The sequence below is a fragment of the Myxine glutinosa genome, chromosome 1 (assembly GCF_964187855.1).
Source record: "Myxine glutinosa chromosome 1, kmMyxGlut1.1, whole genome shotgun sequence".
In the NCBI taxonomy this organism is placed as follows: domain Eukaryota; kingdom Metazoa; phylum Chordata; class Myxini; order Myxiniformes; family Myxinidae; genus Myxine; species Myxine glutinosa.
Genome location: NC_136261.1, coordinates 298,538,032 through 298,553,932, shown reverse-complemented (window position 1 = coordinate 298,553,932; position 15,901 = coordinate 298,538,032). Strand labels below are relative to the sequence as shown.

Here is a 15,901-nt window from a genome sequence, read left to right as displayed (position 1 = left end):
TGGCTTACAATTTTATTTGAAGTCACACATGCCTCAAAATACACTCACTTATATAGAATTGAACGCTGAATCCGAAAATGTAAGTGAAATTGCCTTGTTATTTTTAAACATTATCTTCTATATATTCTAAATATATATCTGTGCAGTGTCTGTCTTGTGTTGTGTTGTCTTGTGTTGTCACTGAACTACTCCCTCAAACTTTTGTGAAATCGTACTATTCCAACTTGACCCACGGCGGGAGTATGCGCTCTACTGAGTGGCGTTCTAGTTTATAATGTGACCATTAATTGAGATCAAACCTAACGGCGGGTTGACATCCAATGTGGGTGGAGGCATATCTATTTAAACGCAATCGTGTCAAATTATATTTTCTAGTTTCAATTGCAATTGCTGTTGTAGTTGTAGTTTTGCAAATCGAAGGAAAACAAAAACTAAAGCTAACAATACACCAATAAATATGGTTCCAGCAGAATAGCATGCACTCATGCACTCATGAAAATGAGTGTAAAGTTCTGATGACCTTACAAAACAAACATCTGACAATTATGGCGGACAAGCTTGCACTCAGGGAGGTGGAGCATTCTGGCAAATCCCCCAGGAGAAATGAATGGCAAAAGGAAACTGCCGATAAAGTATGTAGCACAGGTGAGCCTACGAGATCACTCATTATCAGAACTCTGAGACTCTCAAAGGTTCATTCACAAGGCAGGATATGACCTGTGCCCAAGGGAAGTTGTCAGACCACAAAAATGCGTTTAACAGTTAAAGGAATTCCAAACAAACACACCCAAAGCGCAGGCTTTGGTGGATGTAGTGGAGAAAAGAACAAGGGGAACGGGGAGGGTGCAGTGGTAGATCCAGTCACTGAAGGCCAGCTGTACGTGCGGAGGCTAGATATAGCTCTCGATTGGCACATAGACAAGTGCCGGAGATTTGGGATTTTACACACCTGTGCTCGAGGCAAAATATATAACCTGGCATTCAATGCCACAATTGCTGAGTGAATATAAAAGAGAAACAACGCATGGAACTTCCTTGGAAGGCAAGACCCATACAGGTCACATTATGAGCACATCCTTTTCACCTGTTGATAGTTCCTTTCTCGGTGTCCAAGGTTTCTGTATCTCCATCTCGACTGTCGTCATCGTTGACGAAAAGTCCGGGCTTGAGCTCAAGCTCATCCCTCGCCATGGTGTACTCAAACTTTGCCAGCTTGACGTCGCGGTTGTGTGCCTGATGAAGGAAATCAAAATCCTCTGTCCTGTCCAAGCAGCCTTTACGTGCGGTCAGTCAGCCAGAGGTGAGAATGTCCTGGTGCAGGAAAGGGCAAAAACAGTCAGCACGGAGACCAATTCACCCTTGAATAATGGAGAACAGAATTTGTTTGGAATATTTCCTATGATACATTTGCATCCATAAGGGAAACAAATACAATAAACAAAGGAACTTTCTTGCAACAATTCGGGGCATTTTCATAACATTTCGTTTTGGGTTTGGCGAATTAGGAGTAGGATCGACCACGTATAGCAATAATACCACGACACTCGCAACACGACCAGCTCAAGGTCCTGGGTGGAACTATGGCAATTACGTGGTCCATATTGCCCCACCAAGCAAAATAACAAAATTAAGATTACACAAAAATGGCAAACATTGGACTGCATCCTTTTGAAGCGAAATACATGTTAACATATCGCAATGCGATTTGGAACCGGAGCCAAGAGTTGGAGAAACGTCAGCAGTTGGATGGACCACACCTCAATATTTACATTCCAACGGGGTCACTCAATAATCGCGCACGAGATGGTCCACGAAATATCACACGAAACATCCATCATCAAAAATCGAGGATCATTCATATTAATGATGTTTACGTCATCGTTAGGTGTTGATATACATGTGCATACAATGTCTGAGTGCGTTATTTTCTACCCTAATCCCAAATATATCTGCCTACACAGAAGATTACCATCAAAAGTATATACCAAATCTATCAGATCAAGTCTACAACATCTCCGTGAAGGTTCCCGGTCATGTATACAATCCATGAAACATTACCTTGTAGTGTAGGATAACGGGGTAGGAGGGTCTCTCTTGCTTAGCCTGGGAGACTCCAAAGAGTGGGAGGGTCTAGCTAGAGAGCTTGATCCACAAGAACCCGCAGAAGCAGCAGCGGATAATGTGTATCGTTACCTTGATGTCCCAATTTGCAGATCTCCCGGCGGATGTGGCGCCTTTCAATTCTCCCTCCACCCAGCCTGGATATCGGCTCCGGAACAAGATGATAAAATGATTCACGAGGATCCACCACTGGTCCTAATCCACTGACCTTCAATTAATAAAAGAATTAATCGTTTTCTTTTAATTTATATTTATATATATATAGATAGATATATAGATATGTATATAGAAGTATCACTGCCACACGTCGTAGAGCAAAACCTTGTGCGATAAAGACAGCACACTCCTGCAAAGCTCGACTCGAGTTGACAAAGATGACTATAATTCAATGCAATGGCTCCGCCCCCCAACCCTCCTCCATCAGCGATTGGCTCACGAGTCTGCTGCGTCCCTTCGCTCCCACCCACTCTTGTTTCCATTGGAACAAATTCCTGGGGGTGTGTCCGTGGAAATATACAAGATGTCCATGAGACCTGTTTAATGTCCGAATTCAAAATACGCCTCCATCGTGTCCATATCATGCGCCTTGCTCCATCACTATCAGGGCTTTTTCATGTGGAGTGATGGTGTCTGATTTCCAGATTCTTAGCCGAGTGTTATTCCGGACTATTCCGTTATTCCATTGTCATTGTGTGATGTCCACCGCTTGACGTGTGCGCCTAATCCGTACATGATGCAATGCATCGTGGATGCAACTGCCATCTGCAGGAATGTTTAGCTTTTGTTGTTAATTGGCACGTAAAATTGATCCTTTCCAATTTATAAATACGAGCCTCTGATATATATATATATATATATATATATATATATATATATATATATATATATATATATATATATATATGAATATATATATATATGAATATATATATATATGAATATATATATATATATGAATATATATATATATATGAATATATATATATGGAATATATATATATATATATATATATATATATATATATATATATATATATATATATAAATATATATTCATATATATATATATATATATATATATATTCATATATATATAATATATATATATATATTCATATATATATATTCATATATATATATATATTATATATATATATATAAATATATGCAAATATATCAAATATAAATATATACAAATAAATATATATATATATATATAAATATATAATTATATACAAATATATAAATGTATGCAAATATATAAATAAATAAATATTAGCAAATATATAAATATATACAAATATATAAATATATAAATATATGCAAATATATAGATATATAAATACATTCCAATATATAAATATATGCAAACATCTAAATATATACAATTATATAAAAAATATATAAATGTATGCAAATATATAAATATATACAAATATATACAAATATATAAATGTATACAAATATATACAAATATATAAATGTATACAAAATATACAAATATATACAAATATATAAATGTATACAAATAATTTTTTTTTTTTTTTTTGTTTTGTATACTGAAATCGAGGCTCGTGAAAGAGCTAACATTTATTCACAAACAAATCAATCAGACAAACAAAAATATATAACAAGCGTTACGCCTAGGTCCCCCGTCGGGGAAGTGATGTGAGTTGACAAAGTGGAAGACGCAGAAAACCATGCTATGATATGATATTTCGCTCACAAGGTTCAGACATACATGGAGGCGGCCATCTTGGATTTTGACGTGGCGACCCAATTTTCAATAGCGTTCTTCCTTATGCCTAGATAGCTTCCGAATTCCGAATTCCGAAGGGCTTCCGAATTTCAAACAAAAAATAATCTGAAAACAAACCAACACAGATTAAATTCTCATACATTAAGGAACAAACAATAAAAATCTGAGAAACATATTACAATAAATAAATAATTTCTAAATATTTTAGAATAGGGAGTTACTTTTCAATCAGCCTGTATATAAAATATACATATGTGCCTAAATAAATATATATGAAATAAATATACATAAATATACATATACAGTGGAACCTTGACTTACGAGTGCCCCAACTTACGAGTTTTTCGAGATACGAGCCGTCGCTCGGGCGGTTTATTGCTTTGAGATGCGAGCCGAGATCTGAGTTACGAGCTTTCGCCACCCGGTCACGTGGTTATCTTGCCGTGCACGTACAGTATCTCTGTCGTATAGCGCTGCATTTTTGTTTTCGCATGTTGGTTATTTTGAGTTTACGCCGCCAGGTGGGTTCCGGTCACGCGGTTATCTTGCCGTGCACAGTACAGTATCTCTGTCGTATAGCGCTGCATTTTTGTTTTCGCATGTTGGTTATTTTGGAGTTTTACGCCGCCAGGTGGGTTCCGGTCACGTGGTTATCTTGCCGTGCACGTACAGTATCTCTGTCATATAGCGCTGCATTTTTGTTTTCGCATGTTGGTTATTTTGAGTTTACGCCGCCAGGTGGGTTCCGGTCACGTGGTTATCTTGCCGTGCACGTAACAGTATCTCTGTCGTAATAGCGCTGCATTTTTGTTTTCGCATGTTGGTTATTTTGAGTTTACGCCGCCAGGTGGGTTCCGGTCACGTGGTTATCTTGCCGTGCACGTACAGTATCTCTGTCGTATAGCGCTGCATTTTTGTTTTCGCATTTTGGTTATTTTGGAAAAATTTCATGTTCATGTCGAACATTTCATGTTCATGTTCATGTTTTCATGTTCATGCCATGCCAGGCCACAACTTGTTCAGAGTGCCGGCGATAGCTCGCCTTCTCTTTGTGAAAACACGGTGAGATCCTTAACATCCAACAACTAATGGGACGCAAACGGGCGCCCAGTTAGCGGTACACACATTGATGAATCACCCTGCCTGTGATTCACCCATGACAGGTTATAGCTGGGTCGGGATTCAAACCCAGGCTGGACAGTTTAGACTTTAGAGTCAAGTGTGCGTACCTCCAGTCCAGGCCATCCTGCCAACTTGTATGCTGCATACAGGTGAAATATAAAGCGCGAGATATTTTTATATATACTGTATATTTAAAAAAAAATTGGTGTGGTTTTTGGCGGGCTGGAACGGATTAATAGCATTTCAATGCATTTTAATGGGGAAATTTAATTTGAGAAACGAGCAAATTGAGTTACGAGCTCGGTCACAGAACGAATTAAACTCGTAAGTCAAGGTTCCACTGTATATACTTGTGTGTGTGTATATATATATTGTTACAGAACCGGAGTACGGCACTCCCCTTAGGGGGGGGGGGGTTAATCCCCCCTTCTATTTTCACTGGCCGTCTCCGCTCCTGACGCTGCACAGCTACCTCCGGAAAGGCAGGTGCGCAGCCCCGTTCGTACCGCGGCCAGATGTTAATTGCCGAGCGGTTTTAGCAACCGCGGCACGAACTATTAACAAGGAACTAACCGATCCTTGAACGTTGGCCAAATCGTGCCACCGGTGTTCAATGTGGAAGCCTCAAAGACGAACGGATGTGAAGAAGAAGAAGGCAAAAATAGGAAGAACAAATATAATTTATTACTCCTATTTACACAAGCAAAGAAACCAAGGAAGAAGGAAGAATAAGAAAATAATTACAGAAAGAGGGACGGACCAGAAGGACACAGTGCAACGCTAGCTTATCTATGGCAGTCTTACTGACAAACCCAGGACAGAACAAACAAAGACAGACTCACACGAATGGGGAAATGAAGGCAGGCACGAATGGCTGGAAAGGGGGGAAGGTTCAGCTCTGACCAGAGGACGATCGGGCCGGGAGGGAGCAGCCGCCGACTCTCCACACTTTCATTCGTCCGGCGGCGTTGCTTCGCGGCCACGGGTCGAACTGCCATTAGAAACTCAACCCCACCCAGCTGCGGTGGATTCAGCGGTGGTGGACTCCTCACTCATCTGCTGTGGGGGCTTCCTTGGTCAGCCGCTCCACTGGACTCTCCGCTCCTCCTCAACTGGACTGGACTCGACTGGGCTTCGGTGCACTGCCAACTCTCTCACGCATCTGCCGTTTTCTCTCACGCATCTGCCGACCCTCTCACGCATCTGCCGACCCTCTCACGCATCTGCCGACTCTCTCACACATCTGCCGACTCTCTCACGCATCTGCCGACTCTCCTCAAAAGGCTTGCGCGCGCGCTTTTATTGCGCCTGGGGCAATCAAGCCGCCGGCCTCCACGACACGCCCATCGGTGAGCTCGCCTCGGCCTTGATTGGTCGCGAGGGCTCACCGATCCCGCCTCTAGAGGAGGCGTTGGCAAGGCCACGCCTTGTTCCTGGCACTGGGCTGACTCCTCCTACCTTCTGCTCCGAGATGACCTCGTGCTCAATGGAGTCTTGCGGCGAAAAACACGGTCCCCAAAGCAGCAGCGGCGAATGCAGAAAAACCGCACGCAGAAAACCGCCCAATGCAGTTGGCAATGGCTAACAAAAGGGGAATTGGAAGGGAATCTACCTTATTTGAATTCGGTGCAATGGAGTGTCAATTAATGGATGACAAAGCCTTAAACTAATACACATAATAAGGAGATAACTACTAAAAAAGGAAATCTATGATTTGCTACGTGATTGTATATGGAATAACTAAGGGGACGACCTTTGACCTTTACACATAACACGGAGGGTGATATTTACAACAAGCTTCATTTACACTTACAACGATAATAAAAAACACAACACAATTCTCAAATCCACAACACTGCACCCTCCTCCTCTTAGGCATGACCCGGGCCTATTTAACTTTTACCTTTAGTGTGGCACGTAGGTGTAGTTTCCTCTACATTTAACCTGACCCTGAGTGTGAAAGTTTTAAAACACAAATAAGTATGTCCCTCTGCTGCATTGCACCCTGCCTAACAGATTCACGCCCACAGCTAACCGAATTGCGGAATTATTTTCAAAACTAAACATGAACGGTGGGGAGCAATCTATCTATAATTCCCAGTAATCTCTGTCTGTCTGTCTGTACGTCTGTACGTTTGTTTGTTTGTCTGTGACCACTGTTTCTCGACAACCACGGGTCCGATATACTTTTTAACTTGCCAGGTATATTGCTGGGGACCCGATGATGTGCCTTTTCAAGGTTTCATATTAATCGGACAATTACTTACCGAGCTATGTCCAAAAAACGATTCAACCAATCAGAGAGCAGCGAACGATCGCGTGTGCCGAACGTGGCGGACACACTCTGCCTCGGATGGCACATTTGAGAGCGTATTCATTTATTTCACGTTTGCAAACTATGTTGGCGTTAAACTATGTTTTACAACTAATAAAAACGAATTTGCGATTCATTCGCTTTCCTGCGCGTTTGTGTACGCGATGGCGATTTCTTTACCAAACTCCGGAAGCCGTTCGCTTTGGACCAAACCATTGCATGTAAATAGAGGGGGGGGATTGTCACCACTCGCAAGCCGTTCGCTTTTGGACCAAACCATTTCATGTAAATAGAGGGGGGGGATATAATTTTAGATATATATATATAGTACGGGCATGCCCTAGTATTTACAATGATGCTACTTGTATGTACAAAACGCAACCCAGGACCTGCGATTGTTTTTTTTTGGGGGGGGGGGGGGGGAGCCAGCCAGCGCTGCATCGATGCACCATAAAGCACCAAAAACGCACCGAAAACACATAAAGCACCAAAAGCACCAACCAGTGCACAGTCATCACAGTTCATAATAATAATTTTTAAAAACCCAAACCCCTGGTGCTGGTCCTTCCTCTTCAGCTCCCTCTGCTGGCCATTATTCTTCCTGATGTTGTCATCTTGCTCTTCTTACTGGCGGCCTATTTGGACTAATAAAAGTGCACAACCGTGTCCATTTTTAATTTATGGCCCACAGGGCCGACTAGGGGTGGTTTCACCTGTATGGCATAGGTGCCACATTTCCGAGGTTCGCCAGCAAGATCTCGAGCCATCATGGCCGGTTCCAGCAGAGGGGCCATTGCCCCAACCCGTGGGGGTCCATCAGTGGTGCTCAGCCACAGACATGTGGTCCATAAGTGGTGCATCGATGCAGGCAGCTGTGGTTGCAAGAGTTCGGGGCACACAATGGCGGACTCCCGCACGCTCCCCCTCGGTGCCCAGAGAGCACAGTCCTCGGGTGGGGAGACAGGGGGACAGAAGACAGGTGAGTGAGGGGTAAGGTCACAAGGGTACACATCAAAACAAGGCAATGCAAGACGAGGTGCGTACGGAGAGCGAAGTGAGAAAGCTCGTCCATACCGTACGTCACCCCCCCCGCCCCCCCCCCCCCCCCGTTACCTACTCTACCCTTGCCCTTACCCCATATGTACACAAAACCAATCTACCCATTTACAAATTTCGTCGCTACCGTCACGTCTTCCCCATACCTCCCCGATACCAAATTCGTCACCCACAAATCCCTCTAACCAAATTTGCCATCACCCAATTCATCATCAATCCTCATAAGGAGGGAGGAGATGGAACAACAAAGCATAATGTCACACCCACGTCATGATGTGTCCCACATTCCAAACGTTTGCACAGAAAAAATCACAACAACATGGCATGGTGTGGAGTCCTGTTACCTCAGGTGAGTGGATGTAGATGGTGCGAGGAGATTCTTAATCCTAACTATCGTCTAAATGACTTTAATACACTTTACACTACCCGGGGTCGTTTCCCTGCCAATCCATTGGCCAACTTACTCTATGCGGTTTTAAGAACCAAATTCCCATTGACCAAACTGTGGTGCTTCATCAATTTGGGGTCCTCACTCCCCCGATTCAACTCCCTGTGCCTTTGCACAATTTCCGAACTGGGTCGTGTGGCTCTCCCAGCAGGTCTACCCACCTGCACACCTCCACCACTGTAGTTGCCTCCGAGCTTACCTGCTCCTGACCCTAACCTATCTACCTTGGGAAGGCCCTCTGGGGCTCTCCCCACTCGGTGCCCTCTGGCACTGGGCTACCCGGGGTCCGTCCTCCGGATCCTCGGGCCCCCATCCCACAACTCTAACGGCTCCCAGAGCCCACCTGCGGCCCTCACCTGGCCGATACCCTAAACAGTGGCGGAGTGGTCCCATTCAACTACACACACTAACAGGCCACATGCCCCAGCCATTTCCACGTCACTAATGCACCCATCCAAACACCATTCTTCCACCACGCACCACAAGATGCCAATATCCCAACCACAATTTACCTGTACCCTCTACCTAACTCTTAAAACTACCTCCCCGGGTATTCGTGATGGGGTCCATCTTCCCATCCACACCTTTGCACCATCCACTCCACTCCACAGTTTCCACCATACTCACACCACACCATCCATTCCATACTCCATATATTCCATACTCCATGTATTCCATACAACCATGCTCACCTGTATTGGCACACCTGTGCAATCACTCCTACACCTGGTGCTTCCTGCACCCCTCCTTCCTCCAAAGCCATTTGCTCGACACAACACCCAATCACTATTACTCACTCATACACCTGTTCCATATACCTGTCCAGTTGCACACCTGTGCAATCTCACCTGGTGCCACCTGCACCCTCCCTTCCTCCAAAGCTCCTTCAATCATTCCATACAATGCACCACTACAATTATTTCTCATGCACTGCTCCATACACTTCCATGCTCAATACAATCCACAATCACTTCACACTTTCCACAATACACTTCTGAGTACACTTTCAATTCTCAACACAATTATTGCCTCAGGCACCCAGATTTTCCACGCTCCACAAACACATCTCTCCCGAGCATTGCCCCGCAATTCCTCATTTGCTCGATAATCAATACTCTCACACACACGGCATCATCTAAATCTACCTGGTTTCCCCTCTAAAACCCCGCGCTTCCCCGTCGCCCCTTACATTATTGCGCCTCCCTCGTCATTATAATCCAACTACCCTCTCTATGTCCCCCACTACCTGTCCACTGTTGCTACTTAACCTTACCGTTACCTATCGTCCATCTTCTCTAGATCCCTATCATTTTATCCTAACCCTCCCGGGCTAGTTTTTCACTGCCAAACCGCATAAAACTACAGCTCCTTTGCCCCCGTTGTGAGGGAGGGTGGATTTGCCATCCCACGCCCCCGTTGTGAGGAGGGTGGATTTGCCATCCACCACATCGGGCATCTTCCACTACCAATTTGGCCCATCCAATTGCAGCCAATCAAAAATTTCCAATTACAGCCAATCCTTCTACCAATCCTTCTACCAATCCTTCTACCAATCATCAAATTCTGCCAATCCTATTCACTATTCTAAATTTCGGATCAAAACACTATCATCATTACAGTCCGCTATATCTGAGCCTCAGTGCGTCATGACATCATTAAAACTCGGCTTCGCACAGCCGAGCAATGAATTCGGGTGGTTTGGTCGCCTGCAGGTTGAATCCGTCCGGCCTTCGGTTCAAGGGAGGCGGTTTGGTCAGGCCGAGATTCCACGCACCATCTCGGCGCGGCACCTTGCGGTCGCCGGCCCGATGGCTCACTCTCGCGCGGTCGGAACCCCCGCCCCCGCCAGGGGACACCGGTCCGCTTCCTCCTACCTGCCCTTGAACCGGGACTGGTCGCCTTGCCCGACAAGGCCCGGACTCGACCGTGCAGGGCGGGGCCAAGCCCGAATCGGCAACGACGCTTCGAAGAGAAGCGACGCGGCACCGATCCGCGCCGGGCCTCGCATCCAGCAAAGCGCACCGCGCCCCGAGTGCTCGCATCGGCTATCCGTCGCCCTAAACGCTGCCCCGGTCAACGTCGATGCTTCACTCGCATGCCCACACGCACACGCGACCCTTTTGACACTCACAAAACCCAGCGTCTCGGCGCCACCAGTGCATCCCACACACTCCGTCCATTCCACCACCGCACACCCAGTTACACACCACACCTCTCGCGCACACTCACCGTTCGCACACTTCCTTAACACACCTCATGCACCGTCTTGCGCACACTCGCCGTCGCACACTTCGGTCCACACCTCTCCTCCGTTACGTCCTCCGTAACACTCACCATGGGCGTGCACTCTTGCATCCAACCACTAACGCGCTCTGATGTGCCCTCCCGCACACGCGCCACAACCAACTCAGGTGTGCTCCCTCGCACACGTTCGACCATTTCAGGTGTGCATTCTCGCACACTCTTGCCGTTCATCCAATACGTGCATCCTCGCACCCGCTCCACCACCAACTCACTCCCCGAGTCACTCTCACCCTCGCACGTACACTCCGTCGTGCATTCCCGCTCGCACTCGGTTTCACTCCCACACTTTATAACACGCTCACTCTTTGACGCACACTTTGTCCTCACACGCGCGCCATTTTCACTCACAGGGGACCCTTCACCAATGCCCGGGTGCCATTTTGACCCCAATCGCGCGACAATTCTCTTCGCGCCAAGCATCCTCCTGCAAAATGTCCCCGCACAACATACAGCACGACTCACCTGGGGGATCCCCTTTCTCCACGCACACCTGCAAATTTTCATTTTGGTTAATAAGCACAGCAATCATGATGTGAGCTTAGACTTTGTGCACAATCCATCTCTCCCTTCAATTCCTGGGCGACCTCCCTCGTCTTTTCAATTTCTACTACTTTTCCTTTACTCACCTCGACGACCGCTGGCTGTATTAAAATTCCCTCTTCTACCTCAGCGGTCGCCGGCTTTTCCATACCCCGGGTCGCGATCTCTATCCCGGTCCAGTGACCTGTGCTTTTCTCCACTTCGCTCAACTAGCGCTTCTCGACCCGCTTTACCACGTCGTGCACCCGTGGACCTGCTCGCACAACCTGCGGTCTCTGTCCCTCTCGGCTTCCCCCACCTCATATGCGGCTTGCCCCCCTCGCCAACCCCTCATTAATTTATTGGGCTCGGTCATTTATGCCCTCCAATTTTCCCCTATCACATCTTGTTTCGTCTATCATGGCGTCCATTTTTGCATTCATCTTGATTAGCAATAGTTCAATGCTCACCCAGTCTTGCACAGGGGGCCCGGCTATCGCCGTCACGTACGGGAAGCCGCCATTTTGTGCACCTGATACCCCCACTACCACATCACCATTGCTCTCCTCCTCCATTTCCTCCCTGTGGTCTTGGGTTACCCCTAACCCCTCTAATTCCCCCACCGGCATCCGATCGTCTTGACCATCCATGGCACGATTTTAAATTTAGGATCTTATAAAATAAAATTTTGGGCCACTCGAAATTTTGAGCGCGCTATTCGCGCTTCAGGTCCGAATCTCGCTCCCGACACCAATTGTTATGGAACCGGAGTACGGCACTCCCCTTAGGGGGGGGGTTAATCCCCCCTTCCATTTTCACTGGCCGTCTCCACTCCTGACGCTGCACAGCTACCTCCGGAACGGTAGGTGCGCAGCCCCGTTCGTACCGCGGACAGATGTTAATTGCCGAGCGGTTTTAGCAACCGCTGCACGAACTATTAACAAGGAACTAACCCGATCCTTGAACGTTGGCCAAATCGTGCCACCGGTGTTCAATGTGGAAGCCTCAAAGACGAACGGATGTGAAGAAGAAGAAGGCAAAAGTAGGAAGAACAAATATAATTTATTACTACTATTTACACAAGCAAAGAAACCAAGGAAGAAGGAAGAATAAGAAAATAATTACAGAAAGAGGGACGGACCAGAAGGATACAGTGCAAAGCTAGCTTACCTATGGCAGTCTTACTTACAAACCAAGGACAGAACAAACAAAGACAGACTCACACGAATGGGGAAATGAAGGCAGGCACGAATGGCTGGAAAGGGGGGAAGGTTCAGCTCGGACCAGCGGACGATCGGGCCGGGAGGGAGCAGCCGCCGACTCTCCACACTCTCGTTTGTCCGGCGGCGTTGCTTCGCGGCCGTGGGTCGAACTGCCGTTAGAAACTCAACCCCACCCAGCTGCGGTGGATTCAGCGGCAGTGGACTCCTCACTCATCTGCTATGGGGGCTTCCTTGGTCAGCCACTCCACTGGACTCTCCGCTCCTCCTCAACTGGACTGGACTCGACTGGGCTTCGGTGCACTGCCAACTCTCTCACGCATCTGCCGTTTTCTCTCACGCATCTGCCGACCCTCTCACGCATCTGCCGACCCTCTCACGCATCTGCCGATTCTCTCACGCATCTGCCGACTCTCTCACGCATCTGCCGACTCTCCTCAAAAGGCTTGCGTGCGCGCTTTTATTGTGCCTGGGGCGATCAAGCCGCCGGCCTCCAGGACACGCCCATCGGTGAGCTCGCCTCAGCCTTGATTGGTCGCGAGGGCTCACCGATCCCGCCCCTAGAGGGGGGGTTGGCAAGGCCATGCCTTGTTCCTGGTGCTGGGCTGACTCCTCCCACCTTCTGCTCCGAGATGACCTCATGCTCAATGGAGTCTTGCGGCGAAGAACACGGTCCCAAAGCAGCAGCGGCGAATGCAGAAAACCGCCCAATGCAGTTGGCAATGGCTGACAAAAGGGAAATTGGAAGGGAATCTACCTTATTTGAATTCGGTGCAATGGAGTGCCAATTAATGGAAGACAAAGTCTTAAACTAATACACATAATAAGGAGATAACTACTAAAAAAGGAAATCTATGATTTGCTACGTGATTGTATATGGAATAACTAAGGGGACGACCTTTGACCTTTACACATAACACGGAGGGTGATATTTACAACAAGCTTCATTACACTTACAACGATAATAAAAAACACAACACAATTCTCAAATCCACAATATATATATATATATATATATATATATATATATATATATATATATATATATATATATATATATATATATATTGTTGCGGATATGAGGATTGTGTTTTTTTTTTGTGTTGTATTGTATAGTAAATTGTTGTGCAATATTGCTTTATTCTGGACCCTCCTGCCTCCAGTGTTGTATAAAGGTCAAAGGGAGTTCCTGTAGTTAATTCCATAAAGCATACACGTTAGCCAATCATAGATTTCCCCCTGGTTGATAGTTATATCTTTATTATGTGTATTAGGGTAAGGCCTTGTCTTCCATTAAGATGACACTCCATTGCACCAAGTGAAATAGAGTAGATTCCTTTCACTTTCCCCTTTCATCATTGCCAAGCCTCGATTGCCAATTACAACCCCTCCAAAACCACCATTGAACATGGGGAAGAAGACTTCCCGGGTCGGGGAAGAAGGGCGTGCCCGCCTGTCGTCATCAAGGGCGGAGCCAGAGGGTCGCGCGACCAACCAGGGCCGAGGTGAGCACACCGATGGGCGTGTCCTGAAGGCCGGCGGCTTGATCGCCGGAGGCGCTATAAAAGCGCGCGCGCAAGGTACTGCGAAAGAAGGATATCCAGGGAAGCACAAAGCCTGCTATTCGTCGCCTTGCTCACCAAAGTTGGACCAAGCAAGAGAGTTGGGCAAGAAGCAAGCACGTTGTTCAGTTGTGTGGTTGGACCAGACGAGTCCTGAAAAGAGCACGCGCTGTACACAGAGCAGCAGCAGCAGCCACAGCAGCAACAACAGCAGCGTGGGGCCTTGACGGCAGTTTTGAGCAGGGCCGCGAAGGAACGGCGGCTGCGAAACGCGCCGATCGTGCTGCAGTACCATTGGACCTTCCTCTCCCTCCAGCCATCCACCTCCTGCCTTTCCATCCTTTTGTGTACGTGAGTTTGTTCTGTGTGTCTTGTCCATGGGTATTTAATTAAGCTTGTATAAGGTAATAATTGCACTGTGTCTCTAATTCTTCTGTATATTATTTTCTTATCTTTCCTTCTTCCTTGGTTACTTTAAGCGTGTATATAGTACGAATAAATTTAGTAGTATTTCCAACCTTTTTTTCGTCTTCTTCTTCTTCTTCACATTCGTGTCGCTTTTGTCCTTTCCATATTGAATATCTGTGGCGCGATCCGGCCAACGTTCGGGAATCGGGTTAGTCGGGGTAACTGTACGGCCGCGGGGCCATCCGCTTGGCAAACACAACATCTTATCCGCGGTCCGTAACAATTGGTGTCAGGAGTGTCGGATTCGAACCTGGGACTAAATTTATTGAGCCCAAATTTTGGAACACCAATTGTGCTATTGGCAGTAACAATTGGTGTCAGGAGTGTCGGATTCGGACCTGGGACTAAATTTATTTAGCCCAAATTTTGGAACACCAATTGTACTATTGGCAGTAACAATTGGTGTCGGGAGCGGGGTCGGACCCGAAGCGCGCTTAACGCGCTCAAAATTACGAGCTGCCGAAATTTGTTTTGTTTTACAAAACCCGAATTTTGAAATCGCGCCATGGCTGGTCAAGGCGACGGGATGCCGGTGGGAGAGATAGACGGGGTGGAATCGACCCAGGACCTCGGGGAGATGTATGTGGAGGAAAGGGAGGAGGAGAACAATGGCAATGTGGTTGAGGGAGTATCAGGCGCACAAAATGGCGTCCTCGCGCACGAGGTTGTAGCAGCACCAAATTGCGCCGCGCACGTAGCCGCGGCGGCCGAGCCCACTGTACCGGCGGGCTTCGACATGCAAGCCCTCATGGCGCAAATCATGAAGAGATTGGAGAAGCTAAATGATAAGATGGATGCTCAGGGTCAGCAATTGAGGGGCCAAATGAGGGACGAAGCAAGGGGTACTAGTGAGCAATTAAGAGACGGGTTAAACAATATGGGAAATAAATTTGAGAGGCTAGGAAGCAAAATGGAGCGAATCGGCAAAATTGGGGACAAAATGGGTGACCGCATGCAAACATGTGGGGAGACCATGGATCGCATGGTGGGCGAGAGGGTCCCAAGGGT

The 15,901-nt window shown here is 46.7% G+C and overlaps 1 protein-coding gene across 2 annotated transcripts in view; it reads right to left on the bottom strand.

Moving 5' to 3' along the window:
* Positions 1 to 2,478, bottom strand: part of LOC137439153 (sodium-coupled neutral amino acid symporter 2) — a 112,010-nt gene extending 109,532 nt beyond the window's left edge. Inside the window, exons 1-2 of one of the 2 annotated variants that reach the window (XM_068134882.2) lie at positions 2,194 to 2,478; positions 1,085 to 1,311 (exon numbers count right to left, since the gene is read on the bottom strand). In XM_068134882.2, coding sequence (XP_067990983.1) covers positions 1,085 to 1,191 — 107 coding nt within the window. In that variant the 5' untranslated portion in view covers positions 1,192 to 1,311; positions 2,194 to 2,478. Of the gene's footprint in view, positions 1 to 1,084; positions 1,312 to 2,058 lie in introns of both variants that reach the window. The other variant, XM_068134892.2, reaches the window with a different exon arrangement.
* Positions 2,479 to 15,901: the final 13,423 nt, after the last annotated feature.